Source organism: Rattus norvegicus, chromosome 2 (assembly GCF_021556685.1).
Source record: "Rattus norvegicus strain SHRSP/BbbUtx chromosome 2, alternate assembly SHRSP_T2T, whole genome shotgun sequence".
Lineage (NCBI taxonomy): Eukaryota > Metazoa > Chordata > Mammalia > Rodentia > Muridae > Rattus > Rattus norvegicus.
This window is the reverse complement of record NC_141535.1, coordinates 31,187,381-31,204,935: the sequence shown is the minus strand read 5'-3', so window position 1 is coordinate 31,204,935 and position 17,555 is coordinate 31,187,381. Positions and strand designations below refer to the sequence as shown.

Genomic DNA, 17,555 nt, shown 5'->3' with positions numbered 1-17,555 from the left:
GAAATGTCCCTTTTTTACTCCCCTGGTTTCTGGCAGTTGCTCCAGGCTGTGTACTCCCATTTGAAGATTTGGAGCTAGGAGCCTCTGATCAGAGAGGACATGCCACATTCATCTTTCTGGTCTGGGCCATCATGCGTAACATGATTTTTCCTAGTTCTATCCAGGTCTAGACCCTGCAGGAGGAGGTGGCCCAGACACTCCCTTTTCAAACCATCTTCCCATGACAGACTCTGTCTGCAGCCTTGGACCACATTTCCTTTGCTCACTAATTAAAGTGCTACTTCTTTCTGCAAAGGGCAGGTCGTTTAAGACCCCCCACCCCAACAAAGCCTCTAACAAAACCAGATACTTCCCACCTCAGAAGTCCCAGAAAGCATAGAATACTCTTGTATTAATAGCGAAAAATTAGTAGTACTACTTAAGTTCGACAACTTCAAAAAGCACTCTTCTTGCCACAATATAGAGCCTGTGTCCCTTTGTGTGGTAAAGGCGTTTATGACTGCTTCCTGCCCCATTACAGAGGTTGTAAAGATCTGAGCACATTGAAATACTTCGGGCGAAACAAACCCTTCTGACTGGCTGAAGTTCTATAGACCTCTGCGTACGCTTGGCTCCAAGTCCTTCATGGTCAATGCGTCTTAGGTGTGGTGCTTTGAAAACGTTATCAGGGGCTGCGAAGATGGCGCCTTTGGTAAGGACAGTAGCTATGCAAGCATTAGGACCTGGGTAGGAATCCTTAGCACCCATATGAAAAGCTAGGCACGGTTGCCTGTACCTTTAGTTCCGGCACTGGAAGTTGACGACAGACAGATCCAGGAGTTTTCTGGCCAGCCAGTCTAGCCAAAGAGACGAACTTCTAAGAAGTGTGGTCTTTGTCGTAAAGGAGTAAGGTTGAGAGTGATAGAGGAGGGTACCCGAGGTCCCCAGCTGTTCTCTAAGCGTGTGCACATACATGTGCATGTGTGTCTACCTCCCTAGAACCAAAACAACAAATAACAAACTGCTTTGCCAGAGCCACAGTTTTTATGTTTTTTCCTAAAGGAAGTAATTTGCACTTCAGAACATACCTCCTATGGTTCTTTTGGTATATATGTATTTTTTTAAATTTATTTATTTCATGTACATGAGTACACTGTCACTGACTTCAGACACACCAGAAGAGGGCATTGGATCCCATTACAGATGGTTGTGAGCCACCATGTGGTTGCGGGGAATTGAACTCAGGACCTCTGGAAGAGCAGTCAGGGCTGTTAACTGCTGAGCCATCTCTCCAGCCTCATATATATGTATTTTAAACATATTTAAAAATTTATTCTGTAAGAGGCACAGAGGTCCCCGTGCTCACAGACAGGTACTAGGAGAATCAGGAATGATAGTCAGGGTTGCCTCTTCAAAGAAGAGGTGTACAACCAGCTTTCCAACCAGGAGGCTGAGAGCAGAGGTGGTGACCTTCTTGCCCAAGACCCTTACCAGCAGCTTGTTTTTCTTAGTCCATTTACAGAACCCATCTTTAGGGAAGATGTCACATGTACTTCCCAAAGAGTTTTGACGTAGCCATGTCTTAAGCTTTACCGAGAACACGGCATTAATTAATTATCGTCAGGAAGCATTTCTCGCCAAATTGGGCTGCACTTAAATAGTGCCTAAGATAAAGTATTTGGGGCTCAGACACTCGAAGGTTGATCCAACACCAGCTACTGAGTCCTGCTGAACATGAAGAACCACCTACCTTTTTATCCCTTCTCTCGAACTGACATTCTGCTGGGCATAATGGTTGCAGAGACACCCCCCAGTGTCCTTGGACAATTTCACATACATGTTCAATATATCTTGATCATAACCACACCTACCTCTTTGCATTCCCCTTGGGCCACTTATTTTCAGAATATTTTATTAACAGACAAACTCCAGTCAGACACTGTGCTGTATGCCTGGAATCAAAGCTCTTAGGAGGCAGTGTCAAGAGTATTAACTCAGGGCCAGCCAGAGCTTATAACTAAGACTCTTGTCTCCCAACACCCAGGACCGGGAGCATAGTTCAGTGCCAGAGTGCTTTCATACAATTCCCAGAACCTTGAGTTAGAAACAAACAACCAAAGGAAAACTCTAGCAAATATAAGGTGGGTTATGGAAAGCTAGTTTTTTTAAAAAAATATTTCTTTTACTTTTTGAGATTATAATAAAATTGTGTCATTTCCCCATTCCTCTTACTCCCTCCTAAACCCTCCCATCACCCCTCCTTGCTCTCAGATTTATGGCCTCATTAAATGTATAATATACATTAATACAACCTGCTCAGTATGTTCCTGTGTATTGCTTGGTTTTTGAGACAGGGTTTCTCTTTTTGGTCCTGGTTATTCAAGAACTCATTATGTAGACCAGGCTGGCCTAGAACTCACAGACATTCTCTTACCTGTGCCTCCAGACTGCTGGGATTAAAGGTGTATGCCCCCAATCCTGGCTTGTATTATGCTTCTTGTATGTATATTTTCAGGGCCGAATATTTGATATTACATAACCGGTTGGTATGCTTCTCCCTGGGAAAGCCTATTTCTCCTGCCCACAGCATTCTATAAGCATTTAGTTGCTTATAGTTCTTTGTGTGTGCGTGTGTGGGGGAGCACCCATATTTTCATCTAAGTATGCAGTAAAACTTTCACCCCCTTTTATTTATTTGATATATAGGTCGGAAATAGTTTTCATCATGAAGAAATGTGTTTTAGTTTTTTTTCTTTTATTTTGTCTGCTACTTAAACCACCGCCTTGCTATGGTAATGAATTTCTTTTATGTTTAATAGAAATCTTGGTTTACCCTTACTTTGGCATGGGATTACATAGGGCCCGACTGGCAGGATGGAGAACTTCTGCAGTCCTGGTGCACAGCAGACAGGATGAGAGTCAGGGTCGGTGTTAGTGCACATGCATTCAGCTTTCAAAGTTGAATTCTTGATAGTTTAGAGTTTGGCCAGGCAGTGGTGGCACATGCCTTTGAACCCAGCCATTGGGAGGCAGAGCTAGGTAAAGCTCTTGAGTTAGAAGCCAGCTTAGCCTACAGAGCAAGTTCCAGCACAGACAGACAGAGCTACACAGAGAAACTCTGTTTAGAACCCGACCCCCAACCCGCCAAAAAAAAAAAAAAAAAAGGAGGTCAGAGGTTAGAGGTTGGAGGTGGAAGGTCAGAGGTCAGAGGTTCTCCAATTGTCAGGGCTCTTGGGTTGCACATTATTTCACTATTTTTATTTTCTAATGGGAACTGACAAAGAGTTCTATTAGGAATTCACATTAAGACCATTCTGTCATATTCTTGTTAGCGTTATCATTCATGGGAAGCCACTGATTTAACTTGTGAGGTTAGTTCTGCTAGAAATAGATTATTATCCAGGAGCTCACTCCAGTGGGCTTGCAGGAGCCTGCACGGGGGGGCGGGAGGAGAGTCTGCTGTATTGAGAATAAGGGTTGAGAAGCACCCTACTGTCATGTCCTTGGCTCACCCTGCCCCCACCTCCAACTATTATAGCCATCTTTCAAGACGACTCAGATGACCAGTGACAGAGAGGTTTCTGTGCTAGAACGTGAATAAAGTATGAGGACACTTAATTTAGGGGGTTTTAGATAAAAAATAAATAAAAATAGAACTCTCCATACTCTTCCTTGCCAAGTGTGTCCTCTGGGAATTCGTACTCTGAATGTCCACTGTACCACCTAGCTGTACAGTGGGGCTGTAACCCAAAGCCCAGGGCCAGTGAACAGAGTGGAGAGTTGGCAATGGAGAGCCCTGTGCTTTCGGGTAGGGGGAGGACAGTGATGAGGCTCCTGGTCTGTCACACTCAGAATTTCCATGTGCCCCACTTCTGTACTTTGTCCAACTTTTAGCTGTTGTGTTCAGCCGAAGTGCATGGGAGCTGGACCACCTCCCACTTGGAGGCACTGTTATGCACAGCAGATGGTCAATGAATGGTGGTGGCACTTTGACTTTTTTTTCTTTTTAAGATTTATTTATTTATTATATATAAGTACACTGTAGCTGTCTTCAGATACACCAGAAGAGGGCATCGGATCTCTTTACAGATGGTTGTGAGCCACCATGTGGTTGCTGGGAATTGAACTCATGACCTCTGGAAGAGCAGTCGGGTGCTCTTAACCACTGAGCCATCTCTCCAGCCCAAGCACTTTGACTTTTAATCAGAAAACCAGCTTCTAGGTGCTATTTATTCTTAATTATGATTCCCTATTAAACATAGAAACCACTGTGCGTGCATGCATGTGTGTGTGTGTGTGTGTGTGTGTGTGTGTGTGTGCATGTATGTGTGTGTGTGCACAGCATGGGGGTGTTAAGTACATTATTATTCTCCATTACCACGATCCACTATAGAACAGTTTTCATCGTGCAAAACCTGAAGCTCGTCGTCTATTAAAGTCCATTAAACAGAATGGTCTCCCTTCCCTGCTCTTGGAAACCACCTTTGACACTTGCTACCCCATGTTATCGGACCCACAGTGCATCGTTCTTTCTGTCTGGCTCATTTCACTGAGGACGTGCTGCTGGGATTCCTCCAGGCTGGGGCTTGCGTTCCTTCCCTTTCCAGGTAGAATGGCATTCCCTTGTACGTGCATTCCACACTTCACTTGTCCACCTGTCTGTCCATAGCTACCTCTGTGTTCTACTTTTAAAGAGAGATGCACAGGCAGGCAGAGGGAAGTTTATGCAGCTGCCAGAGATGTGGTTAGCGTGCGGGTGGGCTGCGTGTCCACTGTGATCATGTGGTTGGAATCTTCGACCTCTGTGTCTGAGGGGTCTTTTACCCTCCGTGTTATCTGGGCAAGGTAGTCATTGATCTTGTAGCAGCCTGTCAGTCAGTGATGAGTTGTAGCCAGTCTTCCTAACGCTCATGTCCACCTTCTGTGGCTTTTCTGGAGTGTCTGAAGCAATAGTATTTCACTATGTATGGAAACGGATCTGAAAGGTTAGAGGTGTGAATGTGTATGTCCTATATATGTCATCATGCATACATGATTTGAATATCTCTAGCTCCTTTTTATCTTGCCTCGGGGTCATGCTGTATGTAATTTATTGTGCCTTTGGTTAAAAAAAAATATGAGATGTATCATTTGGACTGTTTCGAGCGTGCGATCCAGCTGCGTTAAGCGCACTTGCACTGTGCACTGTTACCTGGTCTGTCCTCAGGACTGTGCTTTTATCTCCCTAAATAAAAGTTGTGCACCTCCTGAGCGGTAATCCTGGACTTTGTTTCCTCTGTTCTGCTCTCTGCCTCTATGAATTTAACTCTTTAGGTGCCTCATGTGAGTAGAAGGATGACAGTAATTCCTTTTGTGATTCCCTTAGTCTACTTAGCGTAAAGTCTGCCCGTCTCATCCTTGTTGTAGTGTGTGGAAGAATACATACTCGGTTGTCTGTGCCAACTGTGTTTTGGTTGTCATGGACAGGTACATTGGGTGTTGTTTGCTTCCCCACTTGTCTGTTTGAATATAGGACTGCGGTGTCCAACTGAGTCCATTTTCCTTTTGGGTATATGTTAGAGATTGAATTACTGAATCATGTGTTTAATTTTTTGAAGGGCTCCCATCCTGTTTTCTTGGGGAGAATAATTTTGTATAAGATGGTGTCCCCTTTCTATAGTCCTTTTAAAAAGGGGTGTTGAGAATGGACTGCAGATCTTGGTGTAGTAGGCTAGGCAAGCACCCCACTACTGAACTTCACCCTACCCCCGCTTAGTTCTTTGTATCTCCATAGCTTTCTTAGCTTTTGTGCCCCTTCCTCTCTAATGCTGACAATGAATTGTGGGCCACGGAGGGCTCTGAGGGCTGGCGACAGGCTCCCTACCCTAACGTTCATGTTCTTACCATTACAGATGCAGGAACCATGGAGCTGAGCTGCAGTGAAGTGCCTCTTTACGTAAGTCCCTGAGCACTGGGCTTTAGGTCCGAGTGGTCCTTCTCTAACTTGAAACCTAGTGAGTGCAGTGGGGAAGAACATTTTACTTACTAAGGAGTGGCGGCCTTTTAAAAACACTTGGAGCACTGCTAAGTGGTTTTGTATAGCTTTCTAAAATGGTCTGACTCCCTTTTCTGAAATATAGGCTTTAATTATTTCATTATTACTTCTTTTTTTTTTTCTTTTTTTCAGAGCTGGGGACCGAACCCAGGGCCTGGCGCTTGCTAGGCAAGTGCTCTACCACTGAGCTAAATCCCCAACCCCTTATTATTACTTCTTAAAAGCTTTGTGATTTCCAAATTCACTTGGGTGACTTTCTTGAGTCGTTTTTGGACATTTTATTTTGTGGTAATTTTCTGATAATAGTAAAAAGTGATTTTCAGTGTGTGATTTTTGGAAGTATTTCTTTGTTTTTTTTTTTTTTTTTTTTGTTTCGTTTTGAGGTATGCCTTGCTGATGATGGTGTTAGCTTTTCTCATAAGACAGGAATTTAGAGAACAAGGATAAGGTATCTGTGGAGATGGCACACACACAGGGACACAGTTTTCTGCGTACCTCTGGGTTGTTCCTGAGAGCAGTTACATGCAGTCTGAACCAGTTGTCTCCTCCCTCACAAAATGCCTCAGCGCTTCCTCTCCACATCCTTCCTAGGACACGAACCTGGGCAGAGGGTACAGATGTGAGTGTGGGTGAAACCGGGGTAAGAGCAGAATATTAGGAGCCAGAGCAAACTTAGTCAGAAACCCCAATTAATAAACCGATGAATGTATTTATCTACTACCTACAGATCACTACTCAGCGAGGACACCCTCCCCTTCCTCTCATTGCTCACCCATTCCTGCACCACTGTATTCCCCCCAAAGAGACAAAATAATAAGATCTCCAAATAATAAAAAAAGCTGCCTACTGAGTCACTCTAGGGTCTGCAGTTTTCTCTCCAGATTATGAAAACATCCCCTGGGCCCTAGCATAATTAAGGATTAAAAAAGAATGGTCCCAAGACTAAACTGTGAAAGATTCCCCAGCCTCATTGCTGTTGCACAACTGGCTTCTCCCTCTCTCTTGCACTGATTACACTCTGCCTCCCCCCCAAAAACAGACAAACCCTCAAAATGAATTATGTTATAAAAAACACAGAATCTCGTACTTGTCGTCCTCCTGCTGTAGCTGTTTGAACGCAGACATACCGGGCAGGACAGAGTAGAAGAGCTAATACACTTGACTGAAGGACAAGTTTTTCTTTTTTTAATTATTAATTAATTAATTAGTTTGTTTACATCTGAAAGGCTGCTGTTGTTCCCCCTTCCAGTTCCTCACAGAGTCCCTTCCCCTTCCCTTCTCCTCTGAGAGGATGGGCCCCCTTGGGTATCTCCCCCCAACCCCTCAGCACATCAAGTCTCTGCCAGATTAGGTGAATCCTCTCCCACTGAGACCAGACAAGGCAGCCATGAAGAGTGAGGTGCATGTCTGCTACATATGTGCCAGGGCCTCGTTTTCGCCCCTGTATGCTCTTCGCTCGGTGGTTCAGACTCTGAGAGTTCCCAGGGGTCTAGGTTTGTTGACTCTGTTGGTCTTCTTGTGGGGTTCCCATCTTCTTAAGGGCCTTTCGTTCTCCTCCAGCTCCTCCATAAGTGTCCCTGACCTCCTTTTATTTCTTTTTTATAAAAAGATTTATTGATTTTATGTGTTTTATATAAGTACACATTGTAGTTGTCTTCAGACACACCAGAAGAGGGCATCAGATCCCATTACAGATGGTTGCGAGCCACCATGTGGTTGCTGGGAATTGAACTCAGGACCTCTGGAAGAGCAGCCAGTGCTCTTAACCACCGAGCCACCTCTCCAGCCCCTCCTTTTCTTTCTGAAACTATATCCTGGCTCACCTTGAGCTGACAGATTCTGTCCCTGCATATCTGTGTTCTTGGTCACAGTGGTTCATATTGCTGTCATATTGTTGTACGAGATAATTGATTTCACAATGAGCTGGCATAAAAAGCTGTTGTGTGAAGACAAAGACATGATTCATGATAAAAAAAATCTGTGTAAATATTAATTTTAGAAGAAGTTGATGACTGTAGTTCTCTATAAGGAAATATGGCACTTGTAGTGGAATTAAAAATGCATATTAAACATAGTATCCTCGATCAGATGAAATGCATTATGTGTATTTAACATGGCTGACTCTTCATAGCTCTACACTACGTATCTATGCTGTGTCCTGCCCTTCTTACTTAATAATCTATGTCAATCAAAATCACTGCAGACTGACGTAAGCCAGTCTGGCTAAGCCAGTCGTCCCCAGGCAGTAAGAAGCCAGTAGCATATGTTACAGTGGAAGTCACTCTTAAACCAAGTCCCACCAAATGGGCAAAATGCATGTGGCACCGACACAGAACAGGGGCTGCACTTTGTTCCTGTATTCTTGGGGGAGTGGCTCTTCCCTGGTCTCCTATCACCCGATGTCTGTAAATACAGCTCTCCCTGGTGATTCAAGGAAAAACTATCTGATTTGAGCACACACAGAGCCTTTCCCTGCCATCATTCCCTGCAGAATAAAGCACAGCCACTATTTCCACAGCATTCGTGTTACATTGGGTATCACACATGATCTAGAGATGATTGGATGTATCTGGGAGGATGTGTGAGGCTATACCCAGATGCTCAAATGCTTTACCATTTTATATAAAGCCCTTGAGCATCTGCAGGGGGTCTTGGACTCAGGGCATCACTGATATCAAGGGGTGAATGCTTTTATGTCCTTTTGTCCTACTTCGCAGCATTTTGGTAGATGGTCTGTCTGTCTGTCTGTCTGTCTATCTATCTATCTATCTATCTATCTATCTATCTGTCTATCTATCTAGTGTTGTATTTTGTACATACATTGTATAAATTAAAACTAGAGTGAGCCAATCAAATCGGAAGCCCCGTGTTTAATCTCATCATGAGTTCTCGGCCCCATTGACAGTTTGATGTGTGTTCTTCCAGAGGTCTGTCTGTGTCTGTGTTGGATTTTATCACGAGTCCTCTTAGCATTGGTTTCTGCGCTATAATGTTGGCCCAGTTGACTGTGAGGAATCATATCTCTTAATTTTGATACTTTTTATGTAGTTTTGACAATCTTGGTTGTTTTAATTAAGATATCCTCCCCCCATCACAAATTGTGAAGACTTAAAACAGATCAGGATGTTTTCTAAAATTATATGACAATTACACACACACACACACACACACACACACACACACACACACACATACACACAAAACCTGTGAAATGGGCATTAGTATTTTAAAAACAAACTTTAAAATTTTAGCGATTGCAACAGACATTTAAAAAATTAATTTATGCAACTTGCCTCAGGGAAAGTTAGACGATCTGTCTAATTTAATAATTCCGGAAGGCAAAACATTGGCAGAAATGATTCCCTGACCTCTAGTCACAGCTCAGAAATGAGCACCACAGTCAGGTGGTCCTTACAAGTAATTTCTTGGTTCCTTTGCTGGGTGCTGACTTGAGTGAGTTCCTGTGACATTCTTATAGTTAAAGTATCCTCCATCCCTGTGTTTCTATTTTGGCATCACTATGGATAACTCTAAAAATGGTAGAGAAATGTCTTTATGAATACAGATTATCCGTGGATATAAATAGATGCTTTTAAATTCCCCATTATTTTGTTTGGATCCATGAAGAAAACTTTCAGTTTTAGCCTCCTAAAAATGTTCTTCTGTTATTCTTCTCTTCTCTCCCTCTTTGCTTCACAAAAGAGTATCCAGGGGCTGGATTGTGTGGTCTTTTGTGTAGATAGGCGCTGAATTCTGGAAACAGGTTTCCCACTTAATTATGTTTTTGTTGTGTCTAGTTTCTCTTTTTTTCCCCTTGCTTGCCAGCAGTTCTAGCTTGTATTATTTTTAGTTTCTTTGTAGCATTTTTTATGCTAGCCACCTTCTGCCCACAGACCCACTGAGGTAATCTTTTGTGTTTTCCTTTAAATACAAAGAAAGGATACCCCATGTTTCCTTACTCCACTAGGAATCTATTTCAGAAGGAAATGGATGCTGCCTTTCTGTTTGCTCATCTTTAGGAAGGTGATTTTGCCCCAGTCTTAGGGATGTCCGGATATTCATGACCTTAGCTGCAGACTCGCTCTAGTCTTTGAATTCGGCAAAGCAACAAAGCGCTGTGTTCCATTGAGTGTCTTATTATGAGAAAAGAGAAACAGCCCATGGCCAGGTTGGAGGAGTAAACACATGGTCAGATGGGCAGCCAGGGGAGGCATCTCCCATGGCGATGTGTGCACTGTTGGGATGCAGGCCCTGCAGATCCACTTTTCAGTCTCAAAGAGGCTTCCTGTTTCCCCAGCTTCCCGCTTCTGTGAGTAAAGGGCCCTGGAGCAGCAAGTCTGCAAAGCTGGGCTCTTTGTCCTCAGTCTGGACCGAGGTCCGGGCTTTGGTTCTCCTCCCCTCTCCAGTGGTTCTTGCCGTGTACTTCAAGCTAGGAGAGCAGTAAAGGTGAGCTCAGGGACGTGTAAGCCTGGAGCGGTGTAAATCAGAAGCAGGGCAGCCAATCTATGATGTTTATTTTCTGGCTTAAGACTCGGTAACTCTAAAATATAATCTCAGTACTGTTCCTTCACTGCCTCAGTGAAGATGGTGTGCGTGTGTCTCTGCTGTGTGTGCTGCCTTACCTTCTATTATCTGTCTAGAGTGGCTCTCAGGGCTGTTTGGTAGTTCTGTCGTTACAGTAGGAGACTAGTAGGAGGAGAATGGGGGGAATGAGAGGGAAATGGAGACTGGATATGATGTAGATGCATTCCACACATGTATGAAAAAAATACATATGTTGATCAGAGACCACTTTACTTCTAGATTCTGAGAAAATAAGTCTTGTTATTGTGCTGTAGCACGTAATTATGTAGGCATGGAACTGAGTTGCAAATGAGGGGTCATACATAGTTCACATTTCCTAGATATACCTAATGTCTAGAATTTTAGCCTTGATAAATTGTGATAATAATGAAATTGGGTTTTATTGCCTTATTTTCATTTCTCAAAGTGGCATGTTAAAATTTTTTTACCTTAAGTTTATAAGAACAAAAGACTTCATTTCTGTCTTTTCTCTAATTCTGGCCGATCCATAGAGAACTTCGCGGCATCTGCAGAGGTGCGCCTGTGTCTTTGCTTGTGGAGTCTTGTCGGCTGGGTCTCTTTCTGACGTGTGGCACGACTGATGAGCTTGCAGTCAGCTTGGGAGGGTAGGACCATTTCTCTCTAGGGCAACATGCTGTGCAGCTGGGCGGCTGGCCCATGACACTCGCTCAGTGGTTCATCGTCAGTTCAATCTAAGTTAACCTTCTATTCCTGTTGCATTATTATGTTTATATCAGAGTGTTATTTGGAGTCTCTATCCTGCTGAGGGATGCTGGGTGTTCTGGGCTCATTGAATGCCTTAAATGAAGTTGTAATCTAGTGTTTATAGACCCTATCCACACCTGAGGTAGCTAAGCTAAATCTTCCTCCGTCCATCTTTCCAACAGTCTGGATCTTTAGCTTACGTTGATCTCTGGCTGAGTGTACTCTCTAGGCTTTAGCCCTCTGTTAGAGGTCTGAGGACAGGTCCCAGGCTGTATGGTTGGGCTGTGAGTCCCAGGGCCATTTCCTAGCTCTGGAAAGAAGCTTCCTATTGGGGCCGTCAGTCAGTGACTCGCTGGCTTTGTTCTGGCATCACCAGGCAGACATCTCCTTCCGGACTCCCACAGAGGCCCACCAACTCCTGGTTCCTGCTGAAGGAAATCCTGTCCTGAGGCCTGCCCTTTCTCTGTCTGTAGTTCTGCATCCCCCATGACTGGCCTCTCCTGTCCCTTAATAACCCCCGACTCCTGACTGGCCTTGTTGACCACATCATCTGGGAATCTTTGAAAGGTCACCAGTCATCCTCTGTTTGCTGATGACGAGGTTAAAAGCTCCAACATGGAGTGACTGGCTTCGCCATGTCGACCCTACTGCCTTGAAACTGTGACTGCATTTGCAAACTCTGTGCTAATATATATGCAATTATATTATAATGTATAATATACTATACAAAATAATATATAAACATGACATTTCTAACTAATACTTTTAATGTATAATTTAAATTTAGTTTAATAAATATAAAATATTATATGAACGTGTTATATAAAAAATATGTATAACATAAAATATTCTATAATATATAAATATATTTATATTAATATATCTATAATATACAGACATATTATAATAAATAACATATAATATATAATATTGTGTATTATATTATATATAAATATATATGTATATGTATTTTTCCATAATATAGATTTGCTTAGTTAGTGGCAGATTATTCAGTGAGTTTGGGGTTTTCCCACCTTAAGTCAATGACAAATGACAGTGACTGTCCCAGTGATTGCTCAGTCACCAGAACTCCATTTTCTCAGGCACTCAAGAGTACTGATTGGGCCGTTCTTGCCCTGCTGTCTTCCTCGAACTTCCTAGTATTAAAGTGATGGTATTTCCTGGTCCTTAACATGTCTCACTTTTCTCTTCTTTTTGTCCTCAAGGATAGTGCTGTGTCTCTTGCCTAGACAGATTAATGGAGCTCTACAACAGACTCTAGCAAAAGGCTTGACCTACAAACCCAATAGAACTCCTCCGTTAGCTTCATCTCTACCCAAATTCCAAAGTACGCCCGGCTTCTGAGCACAGTGACGCTTCTAGGCGCCCCTCTACGTCCTCACTGGCTTCTGGGGAATACCTGAGGGTGAAGAACATGGTGTCAGAGTGTTGGGCCTATGGTGTCTTTTCAAATGCGTGCGGCTGTTTCTGGCTTAGAGAATGGAACCAGAAGGGGCTCCTCTTGGAGTCAACCTCTGGGCCACACCCTTGCTTTGTGCAAGTTCTCAGCGAATGTGTGAATACTGTCTGTGTCCTCACTTAGACAGGGCAGGTTTGAGTGTCTTCCTATCAGTTGAGCATCGCTCCGGTGTTTAAGCTGGGCTTGCTCAAGTTGGCCTTCTTCAAGGAACTCTGACTTAAGGCTGAGTTAGATTGACATTTTCCCACTCCTTCTTCTCGGGCTGCTTTTAAATTCCTTTTTCTTAAATCTGTTTTCCTTTTCACCTGCTTCCTTTCAGAAGAGTCAAGTTCCAAAGTGATGATATTGTAGCCACACAGCAAAGGAGACCATGGGTGACTATTTCAGTTTGCCTGGCCAGCAGCCATTTTGCCAATCCCTGCAGTGCCTGAAGAGGAGTTTCTGACTTCAGTGAGCTTTCAGGTCTTTAAGTACCAAGTGTACGTCACCTTGTTTTTCCATGTCGGTGACCCTCTCACAATTCTGGGTGACGTGCACCTTGGCATTTTAAATAATTTGAAGTAATTGACTCAGTTTTTACTTCATTTAAACACTTTTCCATGTGTGCACATTTGTGTATGGACGTATGGGGTGGGGGACACATGCTACATGTACACATGGAAGTCAGAGGATAACTCGCAGGAGTCGGCTACCTCCTACCATGTGGCTTTCCCAGTTGGGACTCAGACCATCAGGCTGGTACCCGACGGACCATCTTCCTGGCGTAGCAATTTGAATTTTAAATGTAAGTTGCCATCTGAGGAGACATTTCATGCCTGATCGTTTAAGTCACAATGGCGAGAACCTTAGTAGAAAAACCGAGATGTGATCTGGCTGAAGTGTCTCACTTAGATGTTTTGGGAAGCCAGTTCTTCTGGAAGGCTTACTCTCTCCCACCCCAGGGTGAGCATGGTGTAGAGAAGTTGTCTTAGCTCATCTTCCTCTTCATAACTTGGTACAGTCTGGCTATGAGCCTTTTGTTTTGATTGAAGCCCATCTTAGAAAGGTCATACATTATTCTCCTTTAAGGTGTATTTCCCCTCCCTCCCCTTTAAGTCTTCATTCAGCTCCATGTACTTTAGAGAACGAGAAAAGAAAGAGGCCCGGGATCTGGCCATCCTCTGGTTTGCTTAGGAACAGGAGACAAAAGTGAGAATCCCAGCTAGTGATACCCATGAAAGCAGCAGAGAGTGAGTGCTGTGCTGGAGAATGGTGTATGTCTCTGTGTGTGTGTAAGTGCCTGTGCACATACATGTGTTACTAGATAGAGTGAGCCTCTGGGTTCGCTATAGGGGAACCGGAAGACAAAGGTCCCGGGAGAGGTCATGAACTTCCGGTGTTAGAGGAGCAGCAAAAGATTAGTGTGGGCAGTGCTTCGTGAAGGAGAAGGCAGGAGATAGGTTTGAGGTGGGCGGGGCCAGGTCAAGATTAGCTGGAGTTATGGGGTAATACAGAAAGCGTGGGTACAGGCTCCACAGAGGGTTTGTGTGATCTGATTTGTGACGAAAGTGCTCCATTTGGGGTCCCTGACCTCCTGCTTCTCCTACGCCAGTATCCCAGAGCCGTGTGCGGGCTATGCTTCCTGCTCTGGCTGCATGGATTTCTCCAGAGTCCTCCCTCTCCTCCTTCTAGTCAGCTCAACATTCTATTATGACTCCTCCTTGAGTACACCCACATGTGGCCTTCCTGCCCTGCCCTCTGCACAGGCCGCCTCTTCTTTTCTGGAGTCTGTTTGCTATTATCCCTCGGCTATCCAGCCTTCCTTTAAAACACAGATGGTGATTGCTTTTTCAAGTTTCTCCGTAAAGTAGCCCCCTTTCCAGCTTCCGGAATTTTGTTGCCAAGCACCAGTCTCCCAAGCGTCACGTGAAAACCATCTTTTTCTGAGTCTTCCTAGATCTTCACAGTTGGCACAGCCATGGCACTCCCGGGTATTGGGGCTGCCCCTTTCTGTCCTTAGCAATGACCGTAATCCACTTTTGGACTGTTGCTTCAGCCCCTGCAGACTTCCCATTTGCTTTGATTTTACCAGGCCTCCATTCTTCCCCTGGGTCCTGTTGCTGCCACATTCTCTCCTGTTCTGATTAGACACGCCCCCTCCCTGCCCACCGGAGGCTGTCTTCTGATTAGACACGCCCCCTCCCTGCCCACCGGAGGCTGTCTTCTGATTAGACACGCCCCCTCCCTGCCTACCGGAGGCTGTCTTCTGATTAGACACGCCCCCTCCCTGCCTACCGGAGGCTGTCTTCTGATTAGACACGCCCCCTCCCTGCCTACCGGAGGCTGTCTTCTGATTAGACACGCCCCCTCCATGCCTACAGGAGGCTGTCTTCTGATTAGACACGCCCCCTCCCTGCCTACAGGAGGCTGTCTTCACTCAGCCTCCATTCTCTTATTTCTTCGGCTTTACCCAACCCCCTCCGTTCCACTTCACCATTTCCTACGGTATTCCGTGCACTGTGGATTGTTGATGGAAGGGAAGCAAACTGCCCTCTGACTTTCTAGGAGGCCATTTGAGGGATGGCTGTGTCTCTTGCTGGGAGGGTCCAGTTGGCACAGCAGCTGCGGATAATTCGAGGTGGCTCTTGATCATCCAGTTGGGACGGCAGAAAGCCCACACACTAGAAGTCCTAGCCATACTCTGTTTTCTCTTTCTCTCAAATGCCAGGTTTCATTCTATCCCTGGACCTTGGCGCGGCTGCTTCCTTTCTGGGCTCCTGCTTCCTCTCTCTGCTTTTGTGTAACTTAAGTTTATCCCATGCAGGCTTCAGCTAAAGGGCCATACCTTCAGTGAAGTCCCGTACACATACTTTAGGCTTTACATTTCGAAGGAGTTTACCCTTGCTATCAATCAGTTCATTTAATTTCTCACTCATTGAATGTAAAAGCATCCAGAACATCAGAAGTTAAAATGATTTTGTACACAGATTTCCCACTACGGGGTCATTGCTCAGCACTTAAGTAACACATGGTTCCAATTTAAACCCATCCCACGTGTAGTGACTGAAGATCATCCTGGGGGCGGAGTACACTTTACATTTTTCAATAATAATTAATTAATATTATTTGTGTGTGCTTGTGCCACAGCATATGAGTAGAGATCAGAGGAAATCTTGCTGGAGTCTCTTCCTCTCAGTTCTATGTGGATTCTGGGAATTGAGTTCACCTTTCGATAACATCCTCATCCATTGTGTTGGCTCTAGGGCACTCCTTTATTGTGCTGCTTTGTCATTCTCTCCTTGGGTTTCCCCAGTAGGTATGTGACCGCCACTGCTTGGGACAACAGACAGTCATTGTGTTGATTTATTTACTTTTGTGTTCTAGGTACACAGCGAGACTTGGGAGAGTCAGTCAAGAGGGGCCTGAATCATCTTGGGAGAAACATGTCCCAGAGTTTTGAGATATTACTCAATTTCTGGGCACTGTGTGTGTATAAATTTTGTGGTGTAGACAGAACCTTGTTGGGGGCTAGAATTCAAAGGAGAGGATGTCCGTTAAGTGGCAGCTCTTGAGGAACTCCCCTTCTCCAACAGATTCTTACAGAATCCTCAGACTCAAGGAGCAGTCCTCATGAGCCACGTCATGTGCACTTGAAGAAAAGGTTTTTCAAAATGTGTGTGTGTGTGCATGTGTGTGCCTGTGCATGCACGTGTGTGTGTGTATGTGTGTGTGTGTGTGTGTGTGTGTGTGTGTGTGTGTGTGTATGACATGTATGTGGGTACCTGCAGAGTTCAGAAGAGGGTGTCAGATCCCCTGGGGCTGGAGTTTCAGACAGATCTTCTGGAAGAGCAGAGGCATTAACCTTCCTCTAGCCCACATGAACACTTTACACAAAGGCAGCTCTTAGCATTCTTCAGTGATGTTTCCCAATATTCATGGCTATTTTGATCTACAACTCTGCAAACACTTGAGCCACTATCTTGCCAGTTTAGGGCATTGCATGGTGTCTCACAATGTCTTCTCATTAGCTGGTTCCCTAGAACCTCACATAACTGATAGTTGTCAGAGATGCTGGGTGTCTAGTCATGACATTGGTGCTTCCGTTAATTGGCTGCATAGACTTATGTGCTGGATAGTGAATTACAGGTGGGGAAAGATGATGAGGCCCAAGTTTGTGTTTCTTGAAGGGCTGCCTTTTAGAAAAGGAGAACAAACTTATAAATACAAAACTAGATTAAAAAAATGAGCGTTTATAATGAGAACTTAGAAATTATAAAAGCTGGTAAATTCCATAGGTTAAAAATTCCTAATTCAATTGCTTCTTGTCTAGGTCTTGACATGCCCTCAGACATTCCAGGGCCACTCGGCAGGAAGAGGAGTGTCTCAGGGGAAGCGCATGGAGAGAAAGCAAACACTGCTAATTGCAGTTGAAATGTCGACTCCCACTCTGTCCCCGCCACCCTTACTATCTCAGAGAGTAATTTTTATTTATTTTTCTCTGCAATGTAATTCACATTAAACACTCTGAACATGTTGTCTTCGGCTGGCATTCTGTGACTACTTCAGCCTTGTGCAGGTCAATCTTGATTGAAGTTGTTTCTAGTTATAGATATATTGCTCAGGGTTCCTTCCAGGGTATAGAGGATACCTTATGAACCAGAGCCCCAAGGTTTCATTCTTGTGGTTGGTGTCTGCCTCTTGGGGACTCTAGCTTTACAGACAAAGGGAAGATGGGATGCCTTGCCCTTGAGACTTCACAATCAGGGAATCCATTACTGAGAGTGTTAGTCATGA

The 17,555-nt window shown here is 44.3% G+C and overlaps 1 protein-coding gene and 1 long non-coding RNA gene across 7 annotated transcripts in view; both read left to right on the top strand.

Annotated features, from left to right (window-relative positions):
* The window catches only part of Arhgef28 (Rho guanine nucleotide exchange factor 28), a 297,367-nt gene that overhangs the window by 54,048 nt on the left and 225,764 nt on the right, over positions 1 to 17,555 (top strand). For all 5 annotated transcript variants that reach the window (XM_087625772.1, XM_087625793.1, XM_087625783.1 and 2 more), the window contains 1 exon segment: positions 5,871 to 5,914. In XM_087625772.1, coding sequence (XP_087481898.1) covers positions 5,871 to 5,914 — 44 coding nt within the window.
* Positions 11,679 to 17,297, top strand: LOC147996015 (uncharacterized). 2 transcript variants are annotated; one of them, XR_015673796.1, is made up of 4 exons: positions 11,679 to 11,902; positions 12,529 to 12,650; positions 13,102 to 13,261; positions 17,092 to 17,297. It is a non-coding gene; the product is annotated as an uncharacterized LOC147996015 (long non-coding RNA). The 2 variants fall into 2 exon arrangements; XR_015673797.1 differs by lacking the exon at positions 12,529 to 12,650 and having other exon boundaries at positions 11,776 to 11,902.